This window comes from Gopherus evgoodei, chromosome 4 (genome assembly GCF_007399415.2).
Source record: "Gopherus evgoodei ecotype Sinaloan lineage chromosome 4, rGopEvg1_v1.p, whole genome shotgun sequence".
Classification (NCBI taxonomy): Eukaryota; Metazoa; Chordata; order Testudines; family Testudinidae; genus Gopherus; species Gopherus evgoodei.
Window position 1 is genome coordinate 78,305,448 of NC_044325.1, and position 25,438 is coordinate 78,330,885.

Sequence of the window (25,438 nt, forward strand, 5' to 3'; positions counted from 1 at the left end):
CACTAGTTACCTGCTGACAGGTGCACTCCACCATTAGTGATGAGTAATGGTGGGGAATGGCTGACCCTACAAGGGACAGTGAGAGGGATTTTCAGGATCAGGGCTGGAGCACTGTGGGTATCCCTAAGGGAAGGACCCAGGCAATACCATGTAGCACTGCCAGAAGCTTACAGCTAGCAGGGGTTTGCTGCCTCAGTTTTTGGCTTGACTGGGAGAGTTTACAACTGTATTATAGAATTAAATCCTACAGCAGAGATGAACCAGGTATTAGCCACTGCTGGGTGGTTCCTTCCACTCTATAAAGGTAAGTTGGGCAGCAGCAGCAGGTGGTACAGGCAGGAGCAGCGCCAGACTTTCTGATGCCCTAGGCGGACGGCCATTTCGCCGCCCCCTGTGGGTTCGGTGGACCTACCGCAGTCATGCCGACGGATGGTCCGCTGCTGGAAAGGCTCCGGTGGAGCTGCTGCAGTGATGCCGGCGGGCAGTCCGCTGGTCTAAAGACTCTGGTGGAGGTGCCGCAGGCATGACTGCGGTAGGTACGCCGGAGCCTTTAGACCAGCGCACCGTCCGCTGAAATGACTGCGGCAGCTGCACTGGAGCCTTTCCAGCAGCGGACCATCCACCGGCATGACTGCGATAGGTCCACCGGACCCACGTGCCGCCCCCCTGGCAAAATAGCGTCCCCCAAAAATTCTGGTGCCCTAGGGCATTGCCTAGGTTGCCTAAATGGTAGCGCTGGCCCTGGGTACAGGGCAGCACCTTGCTGAAATTTCACAGGGACTGTGAAGCACAAGGACAAGTGCTAAGTGGCAGCATAGGCTAGCAGCCAAAAACACAGTTGGGAGGCAAAAATAATTAGGCTTTAATACTGTCTCTGCCACTGACTTCCTAGATGAGCATGGCCAAGTCACTTCACCTCCCAGGCATCAGTTTCCCCATCTATGAAATGAGGATAATGAACCTGACTTACCCTGAAGGAAAGAGGGACAGCATTGCAAGGTTTTGTGCAGCCCTCTGTACAGCTGAGAGGTATTCTCCAGGTGACTGAGTTCTGAACAAAGACAAGCCTGCATTTACATAGTGGGTTTCTGCAAATGGTTTTTGTACCTGGTTCCTGTGTCTGCAGTGGGGGGAACCAAAACATTAGATTCTTACAACCCTAAACTTAAGGTGAGGGAGGCTAAAAATTCAAGCAGGTCTCTGCACTTCACTGCTCAGCCCTTACTGATCTCAAGACAAGCTGGTGTTGGCACTGGAGAGGAGAAAGGCGCTCTCTAGTCCCACTGCCACTCCCTGAGCCAGCCAGCCTTTCCTAGCTTCTAGGTTTTTTGGATTCAGTTTATACCTCATCTTAGCTGAGTTTATTCCTCTTTTGGTGAGAAAGTGACTGTACTTAACATAAAAAAAAATCATGTGAATAATGAAAATTAAAGATGTCCCACTGCACTGTCACAATACCTTTATTTAAGAAATGCACACAAATTGTGCAGAATGCTTCAGGCTCGTGTTCTGGTTTATATTACAAAAAATCCTTTCAATATAAAAAGCATTACAATAGGCAATAGAGGATAAATTAGCTCCACTATCTAATAAAAGGAACATCTACAATTTTTAAAATAGATTTCAACGTTCTTTCACACGCAGGCTGTTTCCCAGGCACTCGCAACAGTAATTTAAGAGTTAAATAACAGAGAGGGAGGGGGTGGACTTACAGAAACAAACTGCTTTGGATAATTACATGAAAGGTGCATGGGCTCTGGGCTTCGTTCTACAGCACGGGGGCTAACACTGTGGTGACTCCGTATAGGTCACTTTCCTACACAGAGCTCTCAACTGAGGAGTGATTATACTCAACACCCTGCCCCCAAAAGAACACAGCAGAAACTCAAAAGGGAAAAAATGGTTTGTTGCTCCTGCCTAGAGCTTTGGGAAGAACAGGACCCAGCATTGTTGATTATACAGCATGAGACCACAGACAAAGGCAGTGACACACCATGGTGATCAAAAAATAAAACTTGTATGTCTCACAGTAACAAAGATTCCCCATTCTGGAGTCTCCTGTTCATTAAAATTCCATGGAGGAAATTCCTCACCTCTCCCCTTGACTCAAACCCCAGCATTTCAGATGACCCAAGATGGTTGGAACCTGCATGAGGGGTTTGTGCATCTCTTAACAGTTGTCTCCATTTCTTTATTGGAGGGTGCTGCCAGGGGTGGCTCCAGGCACCAGCAGAGCAAGTGCATGCCGGGGGCAGCCTGCTGGTCACTGTGAGGGCCGCAGTCAGGCAGCCTTTGGCAGCATTTCTGTGGGAGGCTCCCTGGTCCTGTGGCTTCGGCGGCAATTCAGCAGGACTGGCAGACCTCCCGCAGAAATGCCACCGAAGCCTGCCTGACTGCCGCGCTTGGGGTGGCAAAAAATAGAGCCGTCCCTGGGTGCTGCTTCCTGGTTTCTTGAGCCTGTCTCAGGACAGGATGAGAATTCAAAATGATCTTAAATTGGAAAAATACTCTGAAGTAAATAGGATGAAATTCAGTAAGAACAAATGCAAAGTACTATACTTAAGGAAGATTAATCAATTGCACAAATACAAAATGGGAAATGACTGCCTGAAAAGGAGTACTGCAGAAAAGGATCTGGGGGTTATAGTGGATCACAAACTAAATATGAGCCAACACTGTAATGGTGTTGCAAAAAAGCAGACATCATTCTGAGATGTATTAGGAAGAGCACTGTAAGCCAGACATGAGAGGTAATCCTCTACTGAGCACTGATAAGGCCTCTTCTGAAGTAGTGTGTCCAGTTCACGGCCCCACGCTTCAGGAAGTGTGGGCAAATTGGAGAAAGTCCAGAGGAGAGCAACAAAAATAGAGCTCTAGAAAACATGACCTACGAGGAAAGATTAAAAAAATGGGATTTGTTTAATCTGAAGAAGAGAAACTGAGGGGATACAGTCTTCAAGTTTGTAAAAAGTTGTTATAAAGAGGAAGATGAAAATTCTCCTTATCCATTGAGGACAGGACAAAAAGTAATGGTCTTGCAGCGAGGGAGATTTAGGTTAAATATTAGGAAAAACTTCCTGTCAAGGTGGTTAAGCACTGGAACAAATGACCTAGAGAGGTTGTAGAATCTCTGCCACTGGAGATTTTTAAGAACAGATTAGACAAACCCCACCTGTCAGGGATGACCTAGATAATACTTAATCCTGCCACGAGTGCAGGGGACTGGACTAGATAACCTCCTGAGGGCCCTTCCAGTCCTACATTCCTGTGATTCTAGCCCTTTAAAGAGAGGCTATGAAGATTTCAGCAAGAACATATGAACGGCCATACTGGGTCAGACCAATAGTCCATCTAGCCTAGTATCCTGTCTTCTGACAGTGGCCAGTGCCAGGTACTTCGGAGGGAATGAACAGAACAGGGCAATTATCAAGTGATCCATCCCCTGTTGCCTAAGGGGAGAATGGGGGGAGATGACAACTGCACAACAGGGGCAGGGAGGACATAAAAGGAAATGAAGAGACAAGAGGGACGTGTGGGAGAGATTAGAGAGAGTGAGAAAATAAGATGGAAAAAAGAAAAGTTCTTTTCTCTGAGAGAGAAAGGGACACACAAAGAAGAGAAACAAATAAATGGGGGAAGGAAAGAGAGAACCATTTCAGAAGAAAAGAGTGGAGAGAATTTAATTTAAAAAAAAGGAAGATAAAAGAAAGTGATAAATGGGAAAGCCAAAGGGGAATAAGCCTGGAAAGGCAACATTTAGGGTTTGCTATTGTATTATCCCTATTCCTCTATTGGACTGTGCACATGCTGACAGACTCCACTCTGGAAAAGGCACACCCAGAGGATGTCCTTTCCGGGTTTGAAGCATATTCTTTGTGCTGTTAGCAGAGAGCTGTGGTTTTTGTTTTAATTACACAACCCCAGGCCAGGCAGGGCCTTCCCCTTCATCTGCTAAATTTCAAGACCCAATATGGGCCAAAGGGAACCTTTCACAATAGAGCAAGAAATTAAGGGGACGAAGGGAGGACTTTGAAAGCAAAGGAGATGGGTTGCTCCTCCATATACCAAGAATTCTAGCTGCCATATGTTAGGCACCCAGCAAGAGATGCAGACACCAACTGACAAGAACAGACTTTCCTGCTGTTTATAGTGTTTTGGATGTTAGCTACTCAGGTTCTATTGCCAGCTACAGACTCTGGCTATTATAAGTGGAGTAATGGGTGGTTGTTTTGGCTACTACTTATTTCCCTTCCCCCCCCCCACACACACTTTAACAACTGTGCTCTTTTCAGTTTTTTTCCTCCCTTGGGAATCACTTTCTCCAGTGTGCACAGTGACTATCTCTTGGTGCAGGGTGTCTCAGCCTTTTCTCTTCATCTACCTGTATCTAGAGAGGAACATCAATTATTGGGTCTGTCCCCATCTTAGTGGATTAGCACAATGTTATGGTTCAGTTCCCCCCATGCACACACTTCTCATAGTGGGTTGACCACTCAGAAAAACAACTTGCACGCTAGACCATTAAGTGCAGCTGATTAAAAAACAAACAAAGTTTTAGGAACAAATTAGACACTTCCTGCAGGTGCAGATACCGCCAGTTTTGCAAGCAAAGCTCATTGTACAAAGGAGCAGAATTTTACTCTCAAATGCATCATTAAAACAGCTCCTAGGGGTAATTACCTATAAGCCCTTTCAATAAATGTTTTAACACAGCATCTGAGGCCTTTCACTGTTCAACAGCCATGGCCCCAATTCCAACATTTATCCACTGCTGAATTCATTTGTGGGTGGCGACAGATTTTCTTCATGCCCATGCCCAGATTTCTCTGATGATTAGACTCCTGTCTCCAAGCGATTTCCACATGTCCTCAGAAATGCTGTACATGAGGTTCTAATGTCCTGTTCTCATCCTTCAGCAGCCTAACTTTTCACCGTGGTGCATATTAAGTCAAGGTCCTTTGCCAATTAGTAGGCAGACCTGGTAGGCTTCACCATGACCTACATAGTCACACGTATCTGCATGGTCCCTCCTAGGAAATCCCCGAGGACATGGGCCCACTTCTATCACTGTAAATACTCCACCTGTCTTGGAGCCTCAGTTCTATCCTTTGTAACCTCGATCAAGGTCCTTAGTTATTTTTCTCAGGTTTGGTTTTAAATGATTAAATGGATGACACTATTTAAATGTCAAAGTGGCATCTGAATGGAGGAAGCCTTAATAATCCAGGAGGCTACATTAAAATGACTTTAGTTGATTCCACACACTTTCTTCTCAGCCCCGTGGGACAAGCTAAAGGGAAACTCTGAGATCATAAGTGAAGCCACAAGACTCACAAAGGAAATAGTGTGGGAGACAACTACAAATGGGCCCCTTTGCTACAAGTACCATGTTTGGGAATTCCCCATCTGGCTGGACGGAACATTGGACCCAGTGCAGATCATTAAGCTAACAGAGCACTACAAATGTACAAACTACAATTTTGCATGTCGGAGTTGAGTGGCCAAGATTTAGAATACAAAACAACATGCCCTTGCCATCAGGCTGGCAGCATCAGCTATTCTTGGCCAGACCAATCATTTTTAAAGGAGAGAGGGGTAAGATCAGGATTTGGGAACCCTTTGCTCTTCACCAATAAAACACTGAACAGAAAACCAAAGTGACAGAGTAAATAAGGAAAGGTATGCACCAAATTTCTGATTGCATCTCAGCCCTCTGCCAGCCCCCATTAGAGGAGGATCTTCCTCATTTCCCACAGGGTCATATTCCCTTTGATGGGACTCCAGGGAAAAGGCATGCCCCACTCCAAGTAGTCCAAGGGTTCTCCTGAAGGTGTTAAGTGATGGTAGTTGACCCCCTCTACTGAACATGTGCTTCCATTTCCTGGCTAGCAGTTAAAACTTTAGACCAGAATGGAAATTAGTAAACAATGCTGCCACAGTTTTCCGTGTATCAAAAGCCCTTTTTGTCTGGTCGTTTGAAACTTGCCTGATCTTTACACCCATGTGCTGTGGTTGACCTGCTTCCTTTGGGTACTGAATCGAGCCCCTGTGTTGCATTATACAGTTCTTCTCTTTCTTCGCTATCTAAAACAATACAATTGTGAATATACTAGGCAGTGTCTTGCTCTGATGGGGACCATTTCAGTCGCCTTCCCTCCCACCCACTCCGTCAGTCTCTAGTGCAATTCATTGCACTTCTCTCCTGATCAATATCTGTGCAGGTTGCTCTGGGAGAAGGTGGGTGTGGTGTAGTATAGTGCACAGCACCTCAAAGTTCCCACCCCTGAAGTACAATCCATTTGGTCATTCATATATTACAACCCTTTTTTGTTTCCATTTTGCTAAAAAAAATAAAGTTTTTTCCCCCTCTTTTTTTCGGTCTTTCTTCCAAGTACATAGGAGCATCGCAGTTGCTCAGGGGGTACCTCCTACTGGATCCCTCGAAAGAGACACATTGCAAAGATCATGGCAAACAGCTGGAAAGGGATGAGAAAGAGAGGACAAACAAAACACAGCCATCAGCCACATCTTACAGAACAATGAAAAACCCTCACTGAGGCCTAGGACTGCCCTGACTTAATATAGACTGAATGAGGAGGGGGAGTTTTCCCCATGCCAGCCAGGGAGAAAGAGAAGACAAGGCATTGCTTACCCAAGCCTGGGAGAGGAAAGGATTTTAGCAGAGGAGGGGCTACACTCCTCTCCACTCTTCCCATTACTTTAAACCCTATTCCCACCCACTATCAACAAATACACTGGCAATGTGGGTGGGGCTGATGCACTTGGATCTCTAGAGGGGAGTTTCAGGAAGTAAGGGTGGCTTACCTTCCTGCTGAAGGGAGCTGCAGCTACTGGGAACAGCAAAGTATTCCACCCTCTGGCTGGAGAGTGAGCTCCGTTGCAGCAGTGGGAGCAGGGGAGGGTGTAGAGTGGACAGTGGGAGCCCTGCAGATTAGCAGTGTACCCTGCCCAGCACACTTGCAGACAATTTGGAAACAGCCTAGGTTGCTGTGGTAGCAGCAACTCGGGTGTATCAGGAAACCACATGCCAGAGTCCCTGTGACAGTGTCCCAAAGTAGCGTCATGTTCAAGTAGGGCTGACTTTCTGATGGAAACCTGGCTCTGCTTATGTCTACCCCAAAGAGCCAAATATGGATGCTTTCTATAATGGAGATACATGCAGTGTTGCCAGCTCTCATGATTTTGTCAAGAGTCTCATGATAATTATTGTTTTCCTTAAAGTCCCAGCTCCTGGAGTCAAGTGGATATGTAATGATTTCTGCCTTCATTCCTAAAGAAAAAATAAGTTTCTAGCCCTTGTGACTGGAGAAAGCTTCAAATACATTGTAGCTTGTGACCCCAGTTCACCATACAGGCTCAAAAAGCAGAAGGCAAATAAAAAGAACACCAGATCTATTGTTTTTACATGATTTTAGAGCTAATCTCAATTTTTGGTGACCTCTTCATGATTTTTGAACATTTGGGGTTAGCCATACTGTATATGTTCATCATCTCAGGCCACTATAGTTTCAAACTGTAAACAGATCCCCTTAAAAAGGCACAGTTTGAAACACATTAATCAAGATGTGCTTCTAGTTATCCCCTGGGACCACATGGTTGTGTTACTATTATCCTCTCCTCCAATGGTCTGTGACACTCACTCATCTCATCTTGTTTTAAGCACTATAGGGCAGGGACCATTTCTTTTATGGAAAAACACAACAGGGCCTGACTGGGGCCTCTGGATACTACTGGGAAAAATGCTGGATTCCTTAAAGCCTTTGCTTCTTATGGACCTGTAATTTTATACCAGGCCTAACGCCAGATGGCAGTGCAGGCTAGTATGATGAGGGATTTCTCTGTCCTGCATGCAGACGGACAGAAAATCCAGCCCTTACTTACTAGACTATAATCTCCCTGCCTTTTGATAGGGAAGGGTCCTGTTCATGCTACCGGCTACACTTGTATAGATACTGCATTTTTAGCATATTAACTGCTCCCAGTACCTCAATGGCCAAAACACCAATGGCGAGAGCTCCTGCAAGGTACACATAGGTCTCGAAGGAGTTCAGGATCACAGTGTAACAGCCCTAGGAAAGAATACACCACTGTGAAAAACAAACAAGCAACAACCCCTTTTGTTCTGCAGACATTTGCTTATGGACCTTGTTTGTGTACCTGATGCATGTCAGACCCAGAAACCAGATACATGACCTCCAATCAACAGACAATGAATAAGAGAGACCCACTCCGTGGGGCCTTTAGGGAAGATGGCCCCTGGAGGCTGAGGTTGCAGTTGATAGGAGATGGACTTCGCTAACAGAGCCTTAACCCACCGCTAACCAACACTGCCCATAACCTTCAGCAGGGCAGAGAAGAGTAGCACTGGAGAAGCTTTCACTCTGCAGCAAGGATAGGATAGGTTGAGATGGAAGGATGGACAAAACCAGACAGAACAAGACTGGGGGCCTCCTATTATTTAGGCTGGTTTCACTGAGGCTTCATTTTACTGCAGGGAGTAGAGGAGGGGGCCATGAGTCAAGATTCCTGGGTTCTATTCCGAGTTTAGGCAATAATTCACTGGGCAGCCTGGAGCCAGTCACTGTCTCTGTTCCTTAGTTTCCCCATCTGTAACACTGGTCAAATCCTACTTACCTAACATTCTCCTGGGAGAATTAATGCTTGTTAAGAGCTTTGAGGTCCTTGCATAAATGGGAACACTGAAGTGCAAAGTCAATCTTATCCTAAAAGTTATCTGTTGTCATTAATATTAATTATTATTAACATGGGAAGCACCTGTTAAAGCTCCAGTAGAGAGAAGAACTCTTCTGGGAGGCACCAGTTTATCCAAATCTCAGTCCACAAAATCCCCCAACAAACTAGCAAATTTCTGCAAATGGGTTGTGTGAAAAGAAACAGATACATCAGAGTCTGTTCTATAGAAACATCCATACCTCCTACTGAACATTTCCCTGAGACACATACACAAATGTACACTCACATATGCACTCATCCATACATACCCCCTTTGTGTACACCCACCCACACATCCCTGCAAGCACACCCCCTCTCCCTCTCCTTGCGCATACACAGATGGAATCCTGGGCTGTTTTAATCACCTCATTTTTATCTTCAGAAATGGAAAAAACAAATCAGTGGCCTTACTGAGCATGTCATTGATTCTGGTCTTAACCAGACCTTCCAAAATAAAGGGATGATGGAAAGGTCATCTGGGTGAAGAAAAATGAAAAAATCTCGAACACCCATGGGGAGCACATTGCAAGCAAAACTGCTGCATGTCCGTATCAAGGGAAACTGTGCAATGAGCCATAGCTGGACAAAGACACTCACAAGTCAAAGACTGGGGACAGTGGATGGAGTATACACCTGCATTTATAGAGTGCTTCCTTGTGCATTGCTGTATTTGACTGCACTTTACAAGACCTCAAGTGCTTTATTAAGTCCTTTAGCTAAAGGACAGGGAACATCCTTTTTAGTGGCAAATAACCTAGAGTGTGTTAACTGAGAGATCTTTCTTCCTTCTGGAGATAGGGGCAAAGTCTTCCACCATCCTCCCATTTCAGTATCCCTTACTCTCAAGGGCCTCTTATTGTAGTGACCTTGCCTACCACCTGCTATGGCTCTCTCCAGAGTCCATCAATGGCACTTCCCTACATTGGCCAAAAGAGCTATTCTGCAAGCCCCAGAATGAGACCTCTGCAATACAACAGTACGAGGCACTGTCAGGAAACCACTGGATCACCCCATTCTACTGGCCTTTGGATGGTGTTCTGCACACATTAGTTGTTCAGAGACCTTGGAGTCAAAAGATGCAGGGAAAATTAGAACAGGTTTATCAGCAGCAGTGCAAGTGCCAGCATAAACAGGGCTCAGGTGCTTTTACCACTGTGTCATATTTCCTCAGCCTGGACTGTACTGATTTTTACACTGCAGCTAGTACCAGTGGCAGCTACACTATGGTAGGAGTTGTTATGCTACTGGCACTAACTTTTCTAGAGCAGACAAGACCCTGTAGACAGTTCTTGTTTGACTTCCAGCTCAGTTTGGCAGAACTAAGTATCCAATCTTTTGGGTGCTTATTCAAACACAACTCCAACTTTAACCTGAGGGTCTCCCATAGCCAGGAATGCTGGAACAATTTGTATAGTGGGGCTGCTGAGAGCCATTGAACCCGGTATATGATGGAGACCACTTCAGACCAGAGGGTGTGGCAGCACCTCCAGCTCTAGCAACTACCCCGGTAGCCCCCTTTGAACTGCCCCTGCTGCACAGCAGGTTCAGCATGCCAAGAAAAGTTTTCAACACAAATGAGGCCAGCATCCGCCAAGCAGCTCTGCTCGCCAAGAACTTGACTTTGGTCCAGGAATGTTTGAGCTCAAAATTCAAAGAACTTCCCTCCTCCTTTACTGGTTAGGACTATTTCTGACAGTTGTCTCATGTGCTCTTTCTCCAACCAATATATTGCAACAACACACATAGAGTAACAAAAATCTCCCTTTCCAAAGGATTGAGATGGGAACGTATGGATTCAATATGCTCCAGTGACACCACAAACAGAACTGCAACAATAGGAAGAGAGATATTTTTGTTGTCCTCTTTAGCCCTGTTTGTCAAGATTTATGTCTTCACTCCTCCCCCTCCCCAGAGTGTTTGTTGCTTCTCTCTCTCCCTTGTGTGCTTGAGGCAATCAGATCTGGCAGAAGCAGTATTGCAGCGTCTGCTACGATCTCTCACCCAGAGTGCCCCTGCCAATGTTTTCCAGCTCCCAGACTGGGGAACAGCTTACAGACTGGTTCTAAACTCATCTGCAATCTGTTGTCAAGTGCTGGAAATGGAACCAGTGCTGCTTAGAAGAGGCGGCAGTATTTCATACAGTTCAATTGTCCCACTAATGCTGGGTGAAAACCATTAAGAGCCAGCCAAAGTACAAGTCTGTTTTGCTGAAAGTTTTTCGAAACATGAGTGCTTTGGGTAAGTGTAGGGTGCATATTTCTGTAGAGGTGGGATAGGGAGTCTGGATTTGGCTAACTAGGAGGCCCAGTAAAGTGTAGGCCAGAAAAAAGTGACATTATACTGAATGTCCTTGTTAAAAATTGGGCTGATGGAAGGTGCTGGACTGAGAGCCCAGGAGACTGAAATAGTCTGTTTATCTCCAGAACCAGAATGATAAGGGCACAGCAATGCAAGCTTCTCTCCCCCGACTCCGCCAACGTGCCTATCTCCTGTCTTGGAGGGACCATCACTAGTGGTGAGAGGGCATTTGAATCTCCATCGCTCATTCAATTTTCACTTCTCTGTTGAAAGGGCCAACAAGTGACAATAAGTTCTGATTGTAGATGTAATTTCTTTGTGATTGACATTCTCCTGGAAGGAACAAGACTCACAAAACTCATTCCAAACTTGGGTCACTATACAGCCAATAGATGGCAATGACGCTGAGTCACTAATGACCTAGGTTGGGTCTGTATTTGATTTCCGAGTGTCTTGCCAACTATGCAAAAAGAGCAATGCCTGATTCTGCATCATGTTCAAGAGCACTGATTTGGGGGTTATTTTAAAGCCAATAACTACATAAATGGCCCTTTCCTGAATTTTGTGACCCATAATACTCTGTGCAATGTAAATAGCAACAACAATGAGAGATGGTGAAAGAATCAAAGACAAGAGGAACAAGAATCAAGTTTTCAGCTGCAGATTTAAGGTTGGAAAATGCAACAAAAAGTTACATAAACCTTTGACACCAACTCTCTGCATCCATTAGATATGGGGAAATACGCAAATTGCTATAGGTGACACAAAGTTGTGCTGCTGCTGTATATTTAAAGTCGATGTAGTGAAAAGACCCAGGTTGTACACAGATACCAACAGCTGGCAGGCAGTGTAAATGCAATGTTTAGGCATTTAGGAATGTTTAAGATCTGAGTTACGGTCACCATGACAGGGACCCATAAACTCTATCAGCTCCTACCACAGTCTGTTTAAAGCTCAAGGTGAAGGACTTGTCAGCCCCGGGATTATTTCCCCTTACCTGTCGGTTCTGGTACATGTCTTTCCCCATGAGGCAGTCCTCCTTGCTGACAAATGCCCCATCCCGGGTCTGGAGCTCTCGCTGGCAACAAGCTTCTGGTACCACATCATCTGAATGGAGGAGTCGGAAACGAGGAGCTGTTTCAAAATCTTCTGGCCCATTCACTCCACAGCAGCCAAACTATGAGGGACACAGGAAGGACAGAAATCCATAAGTTCCACATTGTCACTTCTGAAAGGAAGCACCACAAATCCCTTTGAAGTCATGATTTTGTGTGAAGGGTTGGGGGTCAGTGAAGAGAGAGTGAAGGCAATGTGTCTGCATTTGTGTTTTTATCCTGGAACCTCTTTCATCCATTGATCTCAAACCACTTCATAAAGTATCATTATCCTCATTTTACAGATGGGGACACAGACACACAAATTAAGGGCCTGATCCAAAGCCCACTGGGAGTCAAAGCAACATGCTCAAGATCACAGAGTGAATCAGTAGCAGAGCACAGAATACAATCCAGACTCCTTATTTCCCAGTCCTCCCTGTGGCTGATATCCAAGATGCTGCTGGTTCTTCCCATACCAGCTCGAATGCACTAGATAATTCACTGAAGGGCCACTGCAAGTACTCAAGTGATTCGCTGCATCTACCACCTTTCAGGCTGGAAAAAGTTTAAACATTTCATGCATAAAATGTAATCTTCTTCTTTAAATTCCTGAATCAGCATTAAGGGCAGCTTTCTTTAATTTTAAAACTGAATTGAAAGCTGTGGAGACTGATGTCATGTATTTATCTGCTGAATAGGCACAGCATGAATTGTACTAATGCAAACTTTCCACACACACGCAGCCCTTACTTCCTGCAACTGGAGAAGAGAGTGGGGGACAACTTCTAGGAGAGGGGAATTCAGACTCTACAGCAATCCTTGACTTCCCCGCTGAGCATCCCAATTACGATGGCAAGGACTTCTATACTAGTAATTAGACTATAAGCCACCTGAAGAAGAGCTCCATGTAGCTCGAAAGCTTCTCTCTCTCACCAACAGAAGTTGGTCCAATAAAAGATATTACCTCATCCATCTTGTCTCTCTAATATCCTGAGACCAATACGACTACAAAAACATTGTAAACTATCAGCCACCAACTCGTTGCATTGGGACGATTGAAAAACCACGAGATAGTAACAACTTTTGGCCATAGCTGACCTAACCTGGATTTGAAGCAGAATCCTAGAGGTGCAAGGGTCTCTTGTGATGGCCCATCCCCTGCCCAATCCAGCTAGCTGACTATCTCCAACACTGTACTCTCCCCCTTCTGCAGACAGCTCAAATACTACGGCACTTTTATCAAGGGAGGTGTTGGTGGTAGAATTTTAATCTAACTCCTACTTGATAAGTACAATTCAGATTAGTTTGTATGCAGTAACATACGCTTCACAGCAGGGAAGCTTAGGCTGCAGCACTGGGTCAATGCTCCCCTTTAAATTAGTGACAGAGCTAGCTGCCACCAGGAGATCCAGGAGCAAACCAGCTTACTGTGATCATAACCGAGTTCCAGGTGGAAGAGAAGACATCGGTCTCATTGTTCCCCTGATAGTGCTTCTTTAGCTCCTTGGTGAAGAATTCTCTGGTCAACTGAAATACACGGAACACAGATTATTGCCAGCACCTCAATTCAAAGTACTCCGGTGAATGCTATTATTCATTACAAATCTAAGTGTAGATACAAGATTCTGTGCAATTAGCACCTGACAGATTAAACTAAAATTATTTTATAAACTAGGGGCTCCCTGCTTTGGTGCACAGACATTAGCTCTGTATCCTTTTAGGGTGAACAATGCATCTGCTGCCCATTTGGAAACTAAGGGCCCGATGTGAGGTGGTGGTGCTTAGCACCTCCTTAAAGGTGTTGAACATCCCTAACTCCCATTGGCTTCAGTGGGAGTTAACAATGCTCATCAACTTCCAGCAGGCTCTTGCAGGATCAGGCTATAACAGATCTGCCCTTCAGTTCAAACCACAACTATAGACAGCTATGAAGATGAAGCCTGCAAGGGATTAAGAGCCTAATGCAGTGGTGGGCAGCCTGCGGCCTGTCAGGGTAATCCGCTGGCGGGCCGCAGCTCCCAGTGGCCATGGTTCACCATTCCTGGTCATTGGGAGCTGTGGGAAGCAGCAGCTAGCATGTCCCTGTGGCCCATGCTGCTTCTCGCAGCTCCCATTGGCCAGGAACGGTGAATTACAGCCACTGGGAGCTGCGGGCAGCCATGCCTGTGGATGGTCAATGTAAACACTGTCTCACGGCCTGCCAGCAGATTACCCTGATGGGCTGTGAGTAGGCCGCAGGCCACAGGTTGCCCACCACTGGCCTAATGCAATACCCCATGAAGTAATTTGGTTTCTTTACATTGACTCATATGGTGGCTGGATCAGGCCGTAAAAGAGTTCATGCTTTGTGTGGAAAGCGCATTACATGTGCAGGGTTTAGATGACACCATGTGCATGTTGTGTGCAAGGGCTGGATAGTTGTGCATGTGGGAGGGTCTTTATGCCTGAATATACTGATTGGCATGTGAGGATTTTGCACCCAGTGCTCCCTTCATTGTGCATTCTTCTGCATCTTCAGTTTTACAGTGCGTGGCCAGGCTTTTATAAAATGTAGAGGAGATACTGACATCTATAAAATGCTGACTGCACCTTAGCATTATCCCTGGTGAATGGCACTTGTTCACTAAAACCAGTTGGACTTGTTTAGAATTAAAAGTTAAAAATTGATTTCTACATATATTTTTAAGTTAACATTCTCTTTTAATTTTTTTACATATGGAGCTATTTAAAAGAGCTTCAGATAACAAAAGACTAAAAGGGACACTAAAGACAGATCTGAAAAGCCACATAAACACAGCAGTTAAATCTACCAGACTTTGGAAAATTCATATCTGAAAGGCATGATTCTCCTCTCATTTACACCAGTATAATCTCAATTTACTTCAGTGGAATTACTCCAGATTTTTTCTGGTATACATGAGATCAGAATGACACACTAATATTGTATCTTCTCAAAAAGAACAGGAGTACTTGTGGCCCCTTAGAGACTAACAAATTTATTTGAGCATAAGCTTTCATGGGCTACAGCATCCGAAGAAGTGAGCAGTAGCCCACGAAAGCTTATGCTCAAATAAATGTGTTAGTCTCTAAGGTGCCACAAGTACTCCTGTTCTTTTTGAGAAGATACAGACTAACAGGGCTGCTACTCTGAATCCTGTCATTGTACCTTCTGTGAACAAAGATGGATATAAATTCATGTAATAAAAAGGAAAGGGTCACTGTCAACTTTAACAGTAGATATTAGAACAAGCATTTCTTTGTCTATTGTACTAACAATGATCGAAAAAGAAAGAATTTTAAAAATCCACTTTGCATTTCCACCATTTATGTTTTTTTTTTTAAATTTCCTTCAGCCTGAAAATCAATGAATCAGGTTTATTTTTGTTTATTGTAAAACAGAAAAAAAATTAATAATAATTTCCCTCAAAGTACCTGTAAAAAGAACAACAACAACAACAACAACAACAACAACAACAGAGACCTTGAAACAATCAAATCCTATGTTTAGTTATCACCTCTTTTCTGAGGAACAGTAAAAATAAAGTTTGAACAGTCCGGTTAAACTGAAAACTTGGAGGCAATTTTATAGTCCTGCTGTCATTTCATAACAAAAACTTTAAGGGATCCTTTTTGCACCATTAAGTCTTATCTTCTCTTTCTCTCTCAGATCCACCCAGGCAAGACCTCTCAGTCAGCCCAGAACTCCACTGATGTCAACAAGGCTCACATAGGTACAGCTGTCTGACCCCAGCTCATATACTACAGGATCAGGGCCCAAGACTGTATGCCCTTTGCAAAAGGAACCACTTTGTTTTGTGCACTATTCAGTGTCAAAATGCATTGTGGATGTGAAACAAGCAATTGTAAATATAATAAATAAAAATAGCAAAAAAGTCAGTTTGCTTTCAGGTTCTAAGTGATGCAATGTGGGAGTTCCAAACACTGTAAGGGTGTGTGTATTTATTTAAAGATCAATTGTTTCCACTGGAACTTTATTACAAAACTTAATGGAAACTTTAAGTGAAATTCTCACCCCACTGAAGTCGGTGGGAATTTTTCCATTGTCTTCAGTGTGGCTAGAGTTTCACCTTTTTTATTTTTGTTCCCTGACAGGTTTTGTACAGGCCAGTTTTAAAAATCTAAATTATGAACCAAAATATAACTTGACTCTGAGTAACATTTGCTAAAACTTAAGAGTCTCACTGACTTTCTGTGAACTGTAGGCTCCACAAGATGGGATTCCAAGGGGACTTTGCTGCCTAATTGCCACTTTAGACACGAAAGTCCAACATTGAGGTGCCACTGTCATTCACAAAAACCCTGCTCTGCTGCTGCCTAACTCTATAGGCATCTAAATGTCTGCCATTAAATTCCAAGGTGCCCAAGTTTTGGCAGCTGGGCGTGTGCCCAGACAGTCAGTCCTGACACCACCCAGAAGCTTGGAGCCTAACTTATGCCTAAACTCCAGTGTGTTTCACCAACTAGGTGTTCCCCTACCTGTCTCGAGGGTCTGATCTGGTAGCCATTTTGTCAGCACAGCTAACTCCTCACCAAATAAGCAGGAGGAGGAGGAGGAAGTGGTGGTATCACCCCCCAGTACACTTTGGCTCTGTGGTTAGAGCATGCATTCAGGATGTGGGAAGCTCAGGTTTAACTCCTCACTCCCTCTGCCTGATGTGGAGCAGGGATTTAAACTTGGGTCTCCCCTAATCCTAAAAGTGCCCCCCTAACCACTAGGCTACAGGGTACTCTGGTGCAGGTCTCAGTCTCTCCTGTTGAAGCTGTTCCTCTGTGGATAAACCAATATTCATTTGGCCAGATAAAGAATGATTCTGTAGCCCAGTTGTTAGGGCTTCATCTAAGAGGTGTGAGGACCAGCTTCCAGTCCCCCTGTTCCAATTACTATGTAATTATTTGCACTACTTGAACAGTTTCAACAGGAAAAATTGAGAGAGTCTCAACATTGCAGCATCTAAGTCCCCCTTGTGAATTCCACCCCTGGACTTAGGCTAAGACACTTATGTGCTTTTGAAAATCTGAATGCCACCAATGACACAGGATATGGATTTTCCCTTGAGAAACCAGCACATTGGGAATTGCTAGGTTAGAAGGTGAAAAAACATATGCTCAGCATTCTGCTTGCCTTCCCTTCTTTTGCATAATTTACCCACCCAGGCGCTTATCCTATGGAGACAGCAGCACAGGCATTTTATGGAGGCTTGTCTGTTTCTTAAGTGCAGACTTTGAAACTAATATTACAGTTGGTAATAATCCCAACTGGCTGCCTTTGGCTAGGTCTGAAACAAAAGAGTCATTTGAATATAAAGTGAAACCTTTATTTTGACAGGAGTGATCCCAGAGGAAATTGTTCAGAGTTTGTGTGTGATTTTTATGAGGCTTGGCCTAAAACAAAGCCCAAGGCTAGAACAGGGGCATGTTTTCCAGAAAAATAACTAATTCCCCTTTGTGGCTGTTAAACTGCAGTTTGTCCCAAACATCTGAAGTTCAGATAAATGTTAAATATGGGGCTGCATGAGCTACTTTATTATGTTTGTATTTATTTATTTAAAGAAGAAACAGGATAAAAGCAGCAAGATATTCTCAACCCCATATTAATTTCCCCCTTTGTCCAAGGCTAATAAAGGAGCCAATCATGTTTCTGGTCATTGGAGTATGATACCATGCGCTATTCAGATGGGAACAAAGGCCCTAACAACATTTCTCTCTTACATAGTTCTTTTCATTCATGGGTCTCAAGGTGCTTTACACAGGAAGGTAAGCATCATTTTTCAATTTGAAGGAGCTGAGGCACCAAGAGCTGAAGTGTCTTGCCCAAGGTCAAACAGCAGGACAGTGGCAGGGCAGGGAACAGAACCTAGAAATTCTGACTCTCAATCTAGTGCCTTATCCACTAGCCCACACTGCCCCAGTGAACTGCCTTTTTGCACAACGAGGGAATTTGCTGATTCTCTAATATGGGTGCTAATATATTATCGCTAAACACAAACACACCTTGCAGAGAATGAAAGAAGCTCTATGTGGAGCTGTTACCCACAACACGCTAAACCCTGTCTTTAAAAAAATCAAGGATTCCATCAGTGTTCCTCCCACCAAGACCTCGGAGGGGAACAGAAGGAACAGGTCCTATGCCCAAGACAAGTCACCTTTGGTTTGGGCTGTGTTTGTCTCTTGATTTATTGTTCATAGAAGGAACTGATCATTGTATAGAGTGACATAACCAGCATCCAGATGAAACAGCGTGCTGCATCTTCGCAAACCTCCTATTCCGCCACCCCACCCCCTGAGGAAACTTTGAGGCTACCTGGAACAGGTGAGGGCAACAAATCTCATTACAGATTGCCATGCATTTCAGCATCCACTTCAAAGCCCCCCTTCTTGTCTCCCAGACCATGTCTCTCTCTATCCTCTCCCCTCCTCTAGCCCCAGTTCATTCTCTGTCCAGTTCACACAGTTCTCATTGCTGGTGAGATGAGAGCCGTCTGCTCTGCCACGCCTACTATCTGTAACACCCCCCTGCCTCCTCTCTCCCTACCTCACTGACTCTTCATCTCATTTCAAATCTCAGCAGAAAACAACTGTTTCCTCCCTTGTCTTTGATTCTTCATTTCTTTTCCTCCCTCTGCTATTAATTATGTAACACTATAACTGTATTATTTAACTCAGTAGAGTGTTCCGGGAGCTAGTTTGCAGGCAAGATGCTATACAAGATAAAGTTGTATTGCACCCTGTCTGGAAAGTGAGCAGTTGGAGTCTATCCATTACTTCTGTGTTCCTGGATGCACCTAGAGACGGTGTTCATACAGAGTAGAACACTGACTACAACAGCATCACACAACTTAAGGAGTTTCCAATAAAAGCCACTTGCTTGCACCCACATTCCACATTGCAGTGTGGAAAGTCACCACATTGCTGCTTCTCAGGATAACATTTTAATCACTTGTCTCTGAAATGAGTTATCTTAACAACATTGACCTTCACTCCTACCTCTCTGCTACCATGTGCGGGTTGTCCCATCATTTGTACAAGCTTCAGTACTAGAGGAGACAAGAGGTGTCTGAGCACCATCTTATAGAAATGGTTCAAATACTTACTCCAGACATAGGTTCAAACAGAGATCAAGCCTTGTTCCCTCTGGCAGGCAGGTTGTCAAGCCACCCAGCCTTGGGATAACCCATAAACCACTGGTTCTCAACCTCTCCATACTATTGTACCCCTCTCAGGAGTCTGATTTGTCTTGCATATCCCAAGTTTCACCTCACTTAAAATCTACTTGCTTACAAAATCAGACTTAAAATACAGAAGTGTCACAGCACACTAGTACTGAAAAATTGCTCATTTCTCTCTCGTTTTTACCATATAATTATAAAATAAAATGATTGGAATATAAATATTATACTTACATTTCATTGTATAAAGCAGTATAAGCAAATGATTGTCTGTATGAAATTTTAGTTTGTACTGACTTTGCTAGTGTTTTCTGTGTAGCGTTTTGTGAAACTAGGCAAATATCTAGTTGAGTAGATGTACCCCCTGGAAGACCTGCAAACCCCTAGGAGTATATGTATTCCTGGTTGAGAGAACCACTGGCACAGATAATAGCAAAACGAATCACAAATAATTCCCAAACCACAGCATACACAAGGTGGGGCTGTTTAAAAAAGTACAGCAGAAAAATAGGCTTTGTTGAGAAGAAGCCTGAGGAGGGAACAAAGAAAGAGACCATGCAAGCTGAGTTTAACACATGTACAGCTGTCTCCTGTGACTCTGTGTCTGTGGCCTGGTCCACACTACACAGTTAAATCGATTTAAACAGCGTTAAATCGATTTAACTCTGTACCCATCCACACTACAAGGCACTTTAAATCGATTTTAAGGGCTCTTAAAATCGATTTCTGTACTCCTCCCCAATGAGAGGAGTAACCCTAAAATCGATATTACTATATTGATTTAGGGTTAGTGTGGACGGAAATTGAAATTATTGGTCTCATTCCTTTAATGTAGCTACCCACAGTGCACCGCTCTGGAAATCGATGGTAGCCTAGGACCATGGACACACACCACCGAATTAATGTGCCCTAGTGTGAACGCATAAAATCGATTTTATAATATCGGTTTTATAAAACCGGTTTTAGTAATTTCGATTTTATGCTGTAGTGTAGACGTAGCCTGTGAATGGGCAATGGGTAGAATTTCTGAAGTTCTTCACAACTTTTTGTTCATAAACTACTAACTTGCCTGCAGTAGGAGATGTCCACCTCTAGAAACTACACATTTTCTAAAAGATTTTTCATGTCTCAGCTGGCCATTTTGATGGGGGTTTCATCTGGTTCTTGTTACTTCATAGACAGATTTTAACACAATAACCCAATTCAAAGCCAATGCTTTCTGAAATAACCAGCTAATGGGCTGATCTTGCAAGGTAGTAAGTATCCTCAACTTCCGATGGCTTCACTGGGAGCTGAGAGCACTGGGACCAGGCCAGATTGAGCCCTAGAGGAATACAGACACGCTGACAAGCCACAGTAGGGGGCTGCTCACCCAGTGACTCCCACTGACAATAATAAATTACATATGCACAGCCAGAGAGAACAGCACTAAGAATCTGCTCCTGCAGTCATGGAACTCACGCTGAGGTCAGTGGGAGCTTTTCCTGAATGAGGATGGCTGGATCAGACCCCCACTGGGCCTGATTCTTCCCTCACTAACCCCCTGTAAATTGGGACTAAAACTCCACTGACGTAATGGAATTACACTGGTGTAAGTGAAAGGAGCACCAGGCTCATATGTTTATCTAGTCTCTGTTCCGGAACTGGGTGCAGTCAGTCACTGCAAGATGTCTCTTCCTGCCCCAAGAGCCTATTCATTAATGTTTAGCTATCTGTCCCCTAGAAAGATAAACCTGGTGTCACAATACCTGAAACTGCAGAACAGTGTGTGGGGGGGAGGGCAGCACTTCTATGTGTGAGGCCCACTTCTTGTGCTTTGCTGGAGGAATCCTCTCAAGAACTCTTAATGCAAGAGCTGTACTGACCAGACCATCGTAGACCCCCCATGCTGTAACCTCTATTTACAGAGCTGCAACTATTCCCACTAAGGCACAGTCTCACTCTCATTCGGAATGGAGTGACCCCACTGTTTACAAAGCACTGTTCTTTGACTACTGCTTAATTGTGAAGCAAGGATACAAAGACCACCCACTTATAACAAAAAAAAAAAGTCTTCTCCTTTATCCCCACAGACCATTCTACTGTACAAATATAGTATTGTTTTGCTATCAGCTTTCCAACTATTTCCTCTCTCCTTGGTTTATAAAACTGTTATACAAATAACAATGTAGCCTGGCTGGAGTAAATCAAATCTGCCTCATTACAAAGTCCTTCTACACTTGCTCAACCATGTGTTTCTGCTACACTCTGAATATGAGCTCAGACAAATGTACACATTATTTTTATTAACACGTCCATTGCAGTAGTGCCCAGAGGCCCTAGTCAGGAGTGGGCCTCACTATGACAGGCGCGGCATTGACAGAGTAAAAGAAGGTCCCTGGCTCCAACAGGCTTACAGTCTCAGACAAGCCACAATAAATTATTGTAACAAACAATTGGAAGGGAAATGGGAAGGAAGATGAGGAACCAACAACAGCAACATGAGTCTGCACAGGCCAAATAAATAAGATAAATATAAGAAGTCACCAGTGGCCGCCTGCTATTCACTATTAGTTGGCAGCTTCTCATGGTCATCACAGTGAGTCTAGATCTGAAAAGGGACTTGAAGAGGTACAGGATTTTGCCTTTATGGACTAGTTCACAAGGGAGACAAGAAAGAAAATGCAAAAGCTCTTGGAGAGACAAATGGGTAAAGGAGACAACAATCACACATAGGCAGGGGGCAATGCAACAGAAGCACCACAGACAACTAGGGAGAGACTAAGTTGTGACGAGCCTTAGGCTATGTCTACACTATAAACTGGTTGATGTAAGGTATGTAGGCATAAAGCTGTTGCAGTTAGTATATCACTTCTGTGTGTGCACACTCAGCTCCTTGCATTGGTGCTGCATATGCTCATCAAGAGTGCCTGTATCGATGCACAGCATGGTGCACCACAGGTAGGCAACCCAGTGTGCCACCCACCATCCTATCATGCACTGTCTTTTGTGAAATTTAGGCAACGCATGGTAGGGCAGAAATGAATTATGCAGGGATCACTGGACGCGAGGGGTCAAGGTCCCATTAACACAACTTTCTCAATTCCATAATGTCATTCATATCTCATAATTTTCACACCTTTTTTAAGATCCCACAAACCTGCATGGCACATCTCACTGTCCACCATGTCTGACAAAAGCAAGAAGCTCACACAGCTCAGCACTATTGTCATGAATATTACAAACACAGGATGAACAATCCTCTAGTATTTGCAGAGCTGCAGGAAGAACCTCAGCAATAGGGGCACAGCTATTTTTCTGAGGACAGACTGTTGCGGACATAGCAAAAAACAATTCAAGGACGTTGGTGGAGTTCACGGAACAGCTGCAGATGCTGGGTCTGAGAAATGACCACTGACTGGTGGGATTGCATTATAATACAGGTTTGGACAATGAGCAGCAGCTGAAGAACTTTCATATGCAACAGGCCACATTCCTAGATCAATGAGCCAAGCTCAGCCTAGCACTCTAGTGCATGAACACCAGAATGAGAGCTGCACTGACAGTGGAGAAGCGAGTGGTGATCGCACTGTGGAAACTTGCAATGCCCAGTTGCTACTGGTCAGTGGGAAACCATTTTGGAGTTGGAAAAGCCACAGTGAGGACCATTGTCATGCAAGTGTGTAGGGCCTTTAATCATCTTCTGCCATGCAAGACTGTGACTCTTGGCCAATATGCAAGACATAGGGGATGGATTTGCAGCAATGAGGTTCCTGAAGTGTGGCAGGGTTATAGACAGCACACCATTCCATATTTTGGCACCAGCCCAGCTTGCCACAGAGTACATCAGTAGAAAGGGCTACTTTTCTATGGTTATGCAAGTACTGGTTGATCAGCAGGAACATTTCACTGGTATCAGTGTGGGCTGGTCAGGGGAAGTGCAAGATGTTTGCATCTTCAGGAACACAGGACTGCTTGGAAAGCTTCAAGCAGAGATATTCTTCCATGACTGGTGGATTGCCATTCTGTGATGCTGAAATTCCACCAGCCTACTCCTTGCTTTCCAGGCTCGTGGAGCCATACACTGGTCACCCGGACAGCACTAAGGAAAGGTTTGACTACCCACTCAGCAGGGTGCAGAATGACAGCTGAATGTTAGGTTAGTTTATATTCACTGGCTGGCTGGAAATTTTTCACACCGAGGGTAACAATGAGGCTGGTTGGGTGATATTCTAAACAAAAACTTGCTCAGCAGACACACAAACCACTAACTAAAGTGAGCTCCACCTGGGCAGAACCCCGCAGGGGCTCAGAGTGCTTCCATCATGTCCATAACACAATACTTACATTTTCTCTGAAGATAAAAGCCAGGATTGCAGCTGAGAGCTCTGCCAGGAAGATTAACAAAATAAACATGAAGAACTGGAAGAAAAAGAAAACAGCCATTAGGTATATGCCACAAACAGTAAGAACAGAAGTTTTCAGAATTACCAAAGCAATAGAGAAAATGGAGACTGAAGCTTTTTATTTATTTATTTTGGGGGTGGGGGCAAGGGGGAAGAGTCAGTGAAAGGGTATAAACTAGGGACAGCCGAGGTCTACACACACAATATGTACCACAGCAACTGTATTCGTTTAGGAACTGATATCATTAAAGCAGTACAACTCCCTAATGCAGATGAAGTTATACCAGTATAAAGGTGTTTACATGGTACAGCTTATTCCTGTAAATGTAGGGGTACGTATATAGACTGATATGAGCATCTTTGTAGTGCTAGAACTATTTCCACACTAAAGGGTTGAACCACCTTAACAACATTGGTTTCTAAATTGATATAAAGTGGTACAAATGCTCTAGACAGGCCAGTCCTAAGTGGGTTAAATCCCACAGCCCTAACTCACAAAAACAACCATGACAGTGAAGGAGATCAGGGTTCAAAGACATGAAGGCCTGATTCTCATTACAGTTTGGCCCCTTTAATGGCTCCATCCTTACAGGGAGTATAAATGTGATTCCTTCAAGATTTAAGAACCTCAGAATGTTCTCAGTACTGGAGTGTGAACTCAGTAATGACTTAGGATTGGCCTGATACGGGGAAATGAAGAGTAAATAGGGGACACAGGCAGGAATGCATGACCCAGGGGATAATAAACATATGGAACAAGTTACTGACGCAGGTGGCTTAAGCAAGAACTAGAAATGAACTCAAGATTCACCCGAAATTGTTTCTGTGGAAGAAGAGCAGTGAGGGCCTCTTTGAAACAGCAGTACGTTGGACAGGGCCAGAAGGATTTTTCTGATCCCTAGACAATGCATTATGAATGATGTCTGGAACAAACTGCCTGTGATTTAGCAACAGTTTTTAGCAATAGAAAAAGAATTCAAACTCCCTCCTTGGAATGGACAGGATAATTTTTCTGGTGTCAATTATTAAAGCTGTAGATGATTTTTCCTATTGGAGCGCTGTATCCACTGCCCCTTCCCATCTCCTTTCCTGCTCCTGAATGGAAAACAAAAGAAACAGCTCCTGGGGTCAGATAACAGAACAGGAGTGATTAGAGGAGCAGGGCTTTAAATCTAATAATTCCCGTTAGTTGACCCACTGGCCCATTGAACTATAATCTGTTCTCATTGGCTGAGATTGCTAAATGGCTCATTCCACCCATTCAGAAATTGCTTCTATTTTTAGCTTCACAAGAGGAGAGCAGAGAGGTAGTGATTAGAATGAAAGATACTATGCAAATCTACAGCACCATCTATCAAAGGATCTCCCAATGCTTTTTAGGTGAGTCTAAGGTGATCAGTGATTACCAGAGTTGCTGGATTAATTACAAATTCGTTTACTGATTACTGGTAGATACACTTTCACCCAAACACTAATGCAGGACCAGCATAGCAATGGTTGCAGCTGCTCACAGATTATCTAAGCAATCGTAATGCATCATTTATCATCCCCAAACTGGCTTGCACTTGAACAGCGCAAACCTCTTGGACTTCCCATATTCACTGTAAAAACATCAATAGTGATTATTAGGGCAAGAAAACAAGAATTCTATTTTGCAAAAAAAAATTGAGGTTTTGAATTTTGTTTTAGTTCCCATCAGAACAAAAAGGAGAGTTTT

The 25,438-nt window shown here is 44.0% G+C and overlaps 2 protein-coding genes across 4 annotated transcripts in view; one reads left to right on the forward strand and one right to left on the reverse strand.

Annotated features, from left to right (window-relative positions):
- TP53I11 (tumor protein p53 inducible protein 11) overlaps positions 1-16,026 on the forward strand; it is a 61,918-nt gene extending 45,892 nt beyond the window's left edge. Inside the window, exon 7 of the mRNA XM_030559987.1 lies at positions 15,817-16,026. Within this exon, the coding sequence (XP_030415847.1) occupies positions 15,817-15,860 (44 nt within the window). The 3' untranslated portion in view covers positions 15,861-16,026. The remainder of the gene's footprint in view (positions 1-15,816) is intronic.
- TSPAN18 (tetraspanin 18) overlaps positions 3,193-25,438 on the reverse strand; it is a 188,182-nt gene continuing 165,936 nt past the window's right edge. For 2 of the 3 annotated variants that reach the window (XM_030559983.1, XM_030559982.1), the window contains exons 6-10: positions 23,663-23,737; positions 13,578-13,676; positions 12,050-12,229; positions 8,007-8,090; positions 3,193-6,476 (exon numbers count right to left, since the gene is read on the reverse strand). In XM_030559983.1, coding sequence (XP_030415843.1) covers positions 6,429-6,476; positions 8,007-8,090; positions 12,050-12,229; positions 13,578-13,676; positions 23,663-23,737 — 486 coding nt within the window. In that variant the 3' untranslated portion in view covers positions 3,193-6,428. Of the gene's footprint in view, positions 6,477-8,006; positions 8,091-8,838; positions 8,891-12,049; positions 12,230-13,577; positions 13,677-23,662; positions 23,738-25,438 lie in introns of those variants that run through there. The other variant, XM_030559984.1, reaches the window with a different exon arrangement.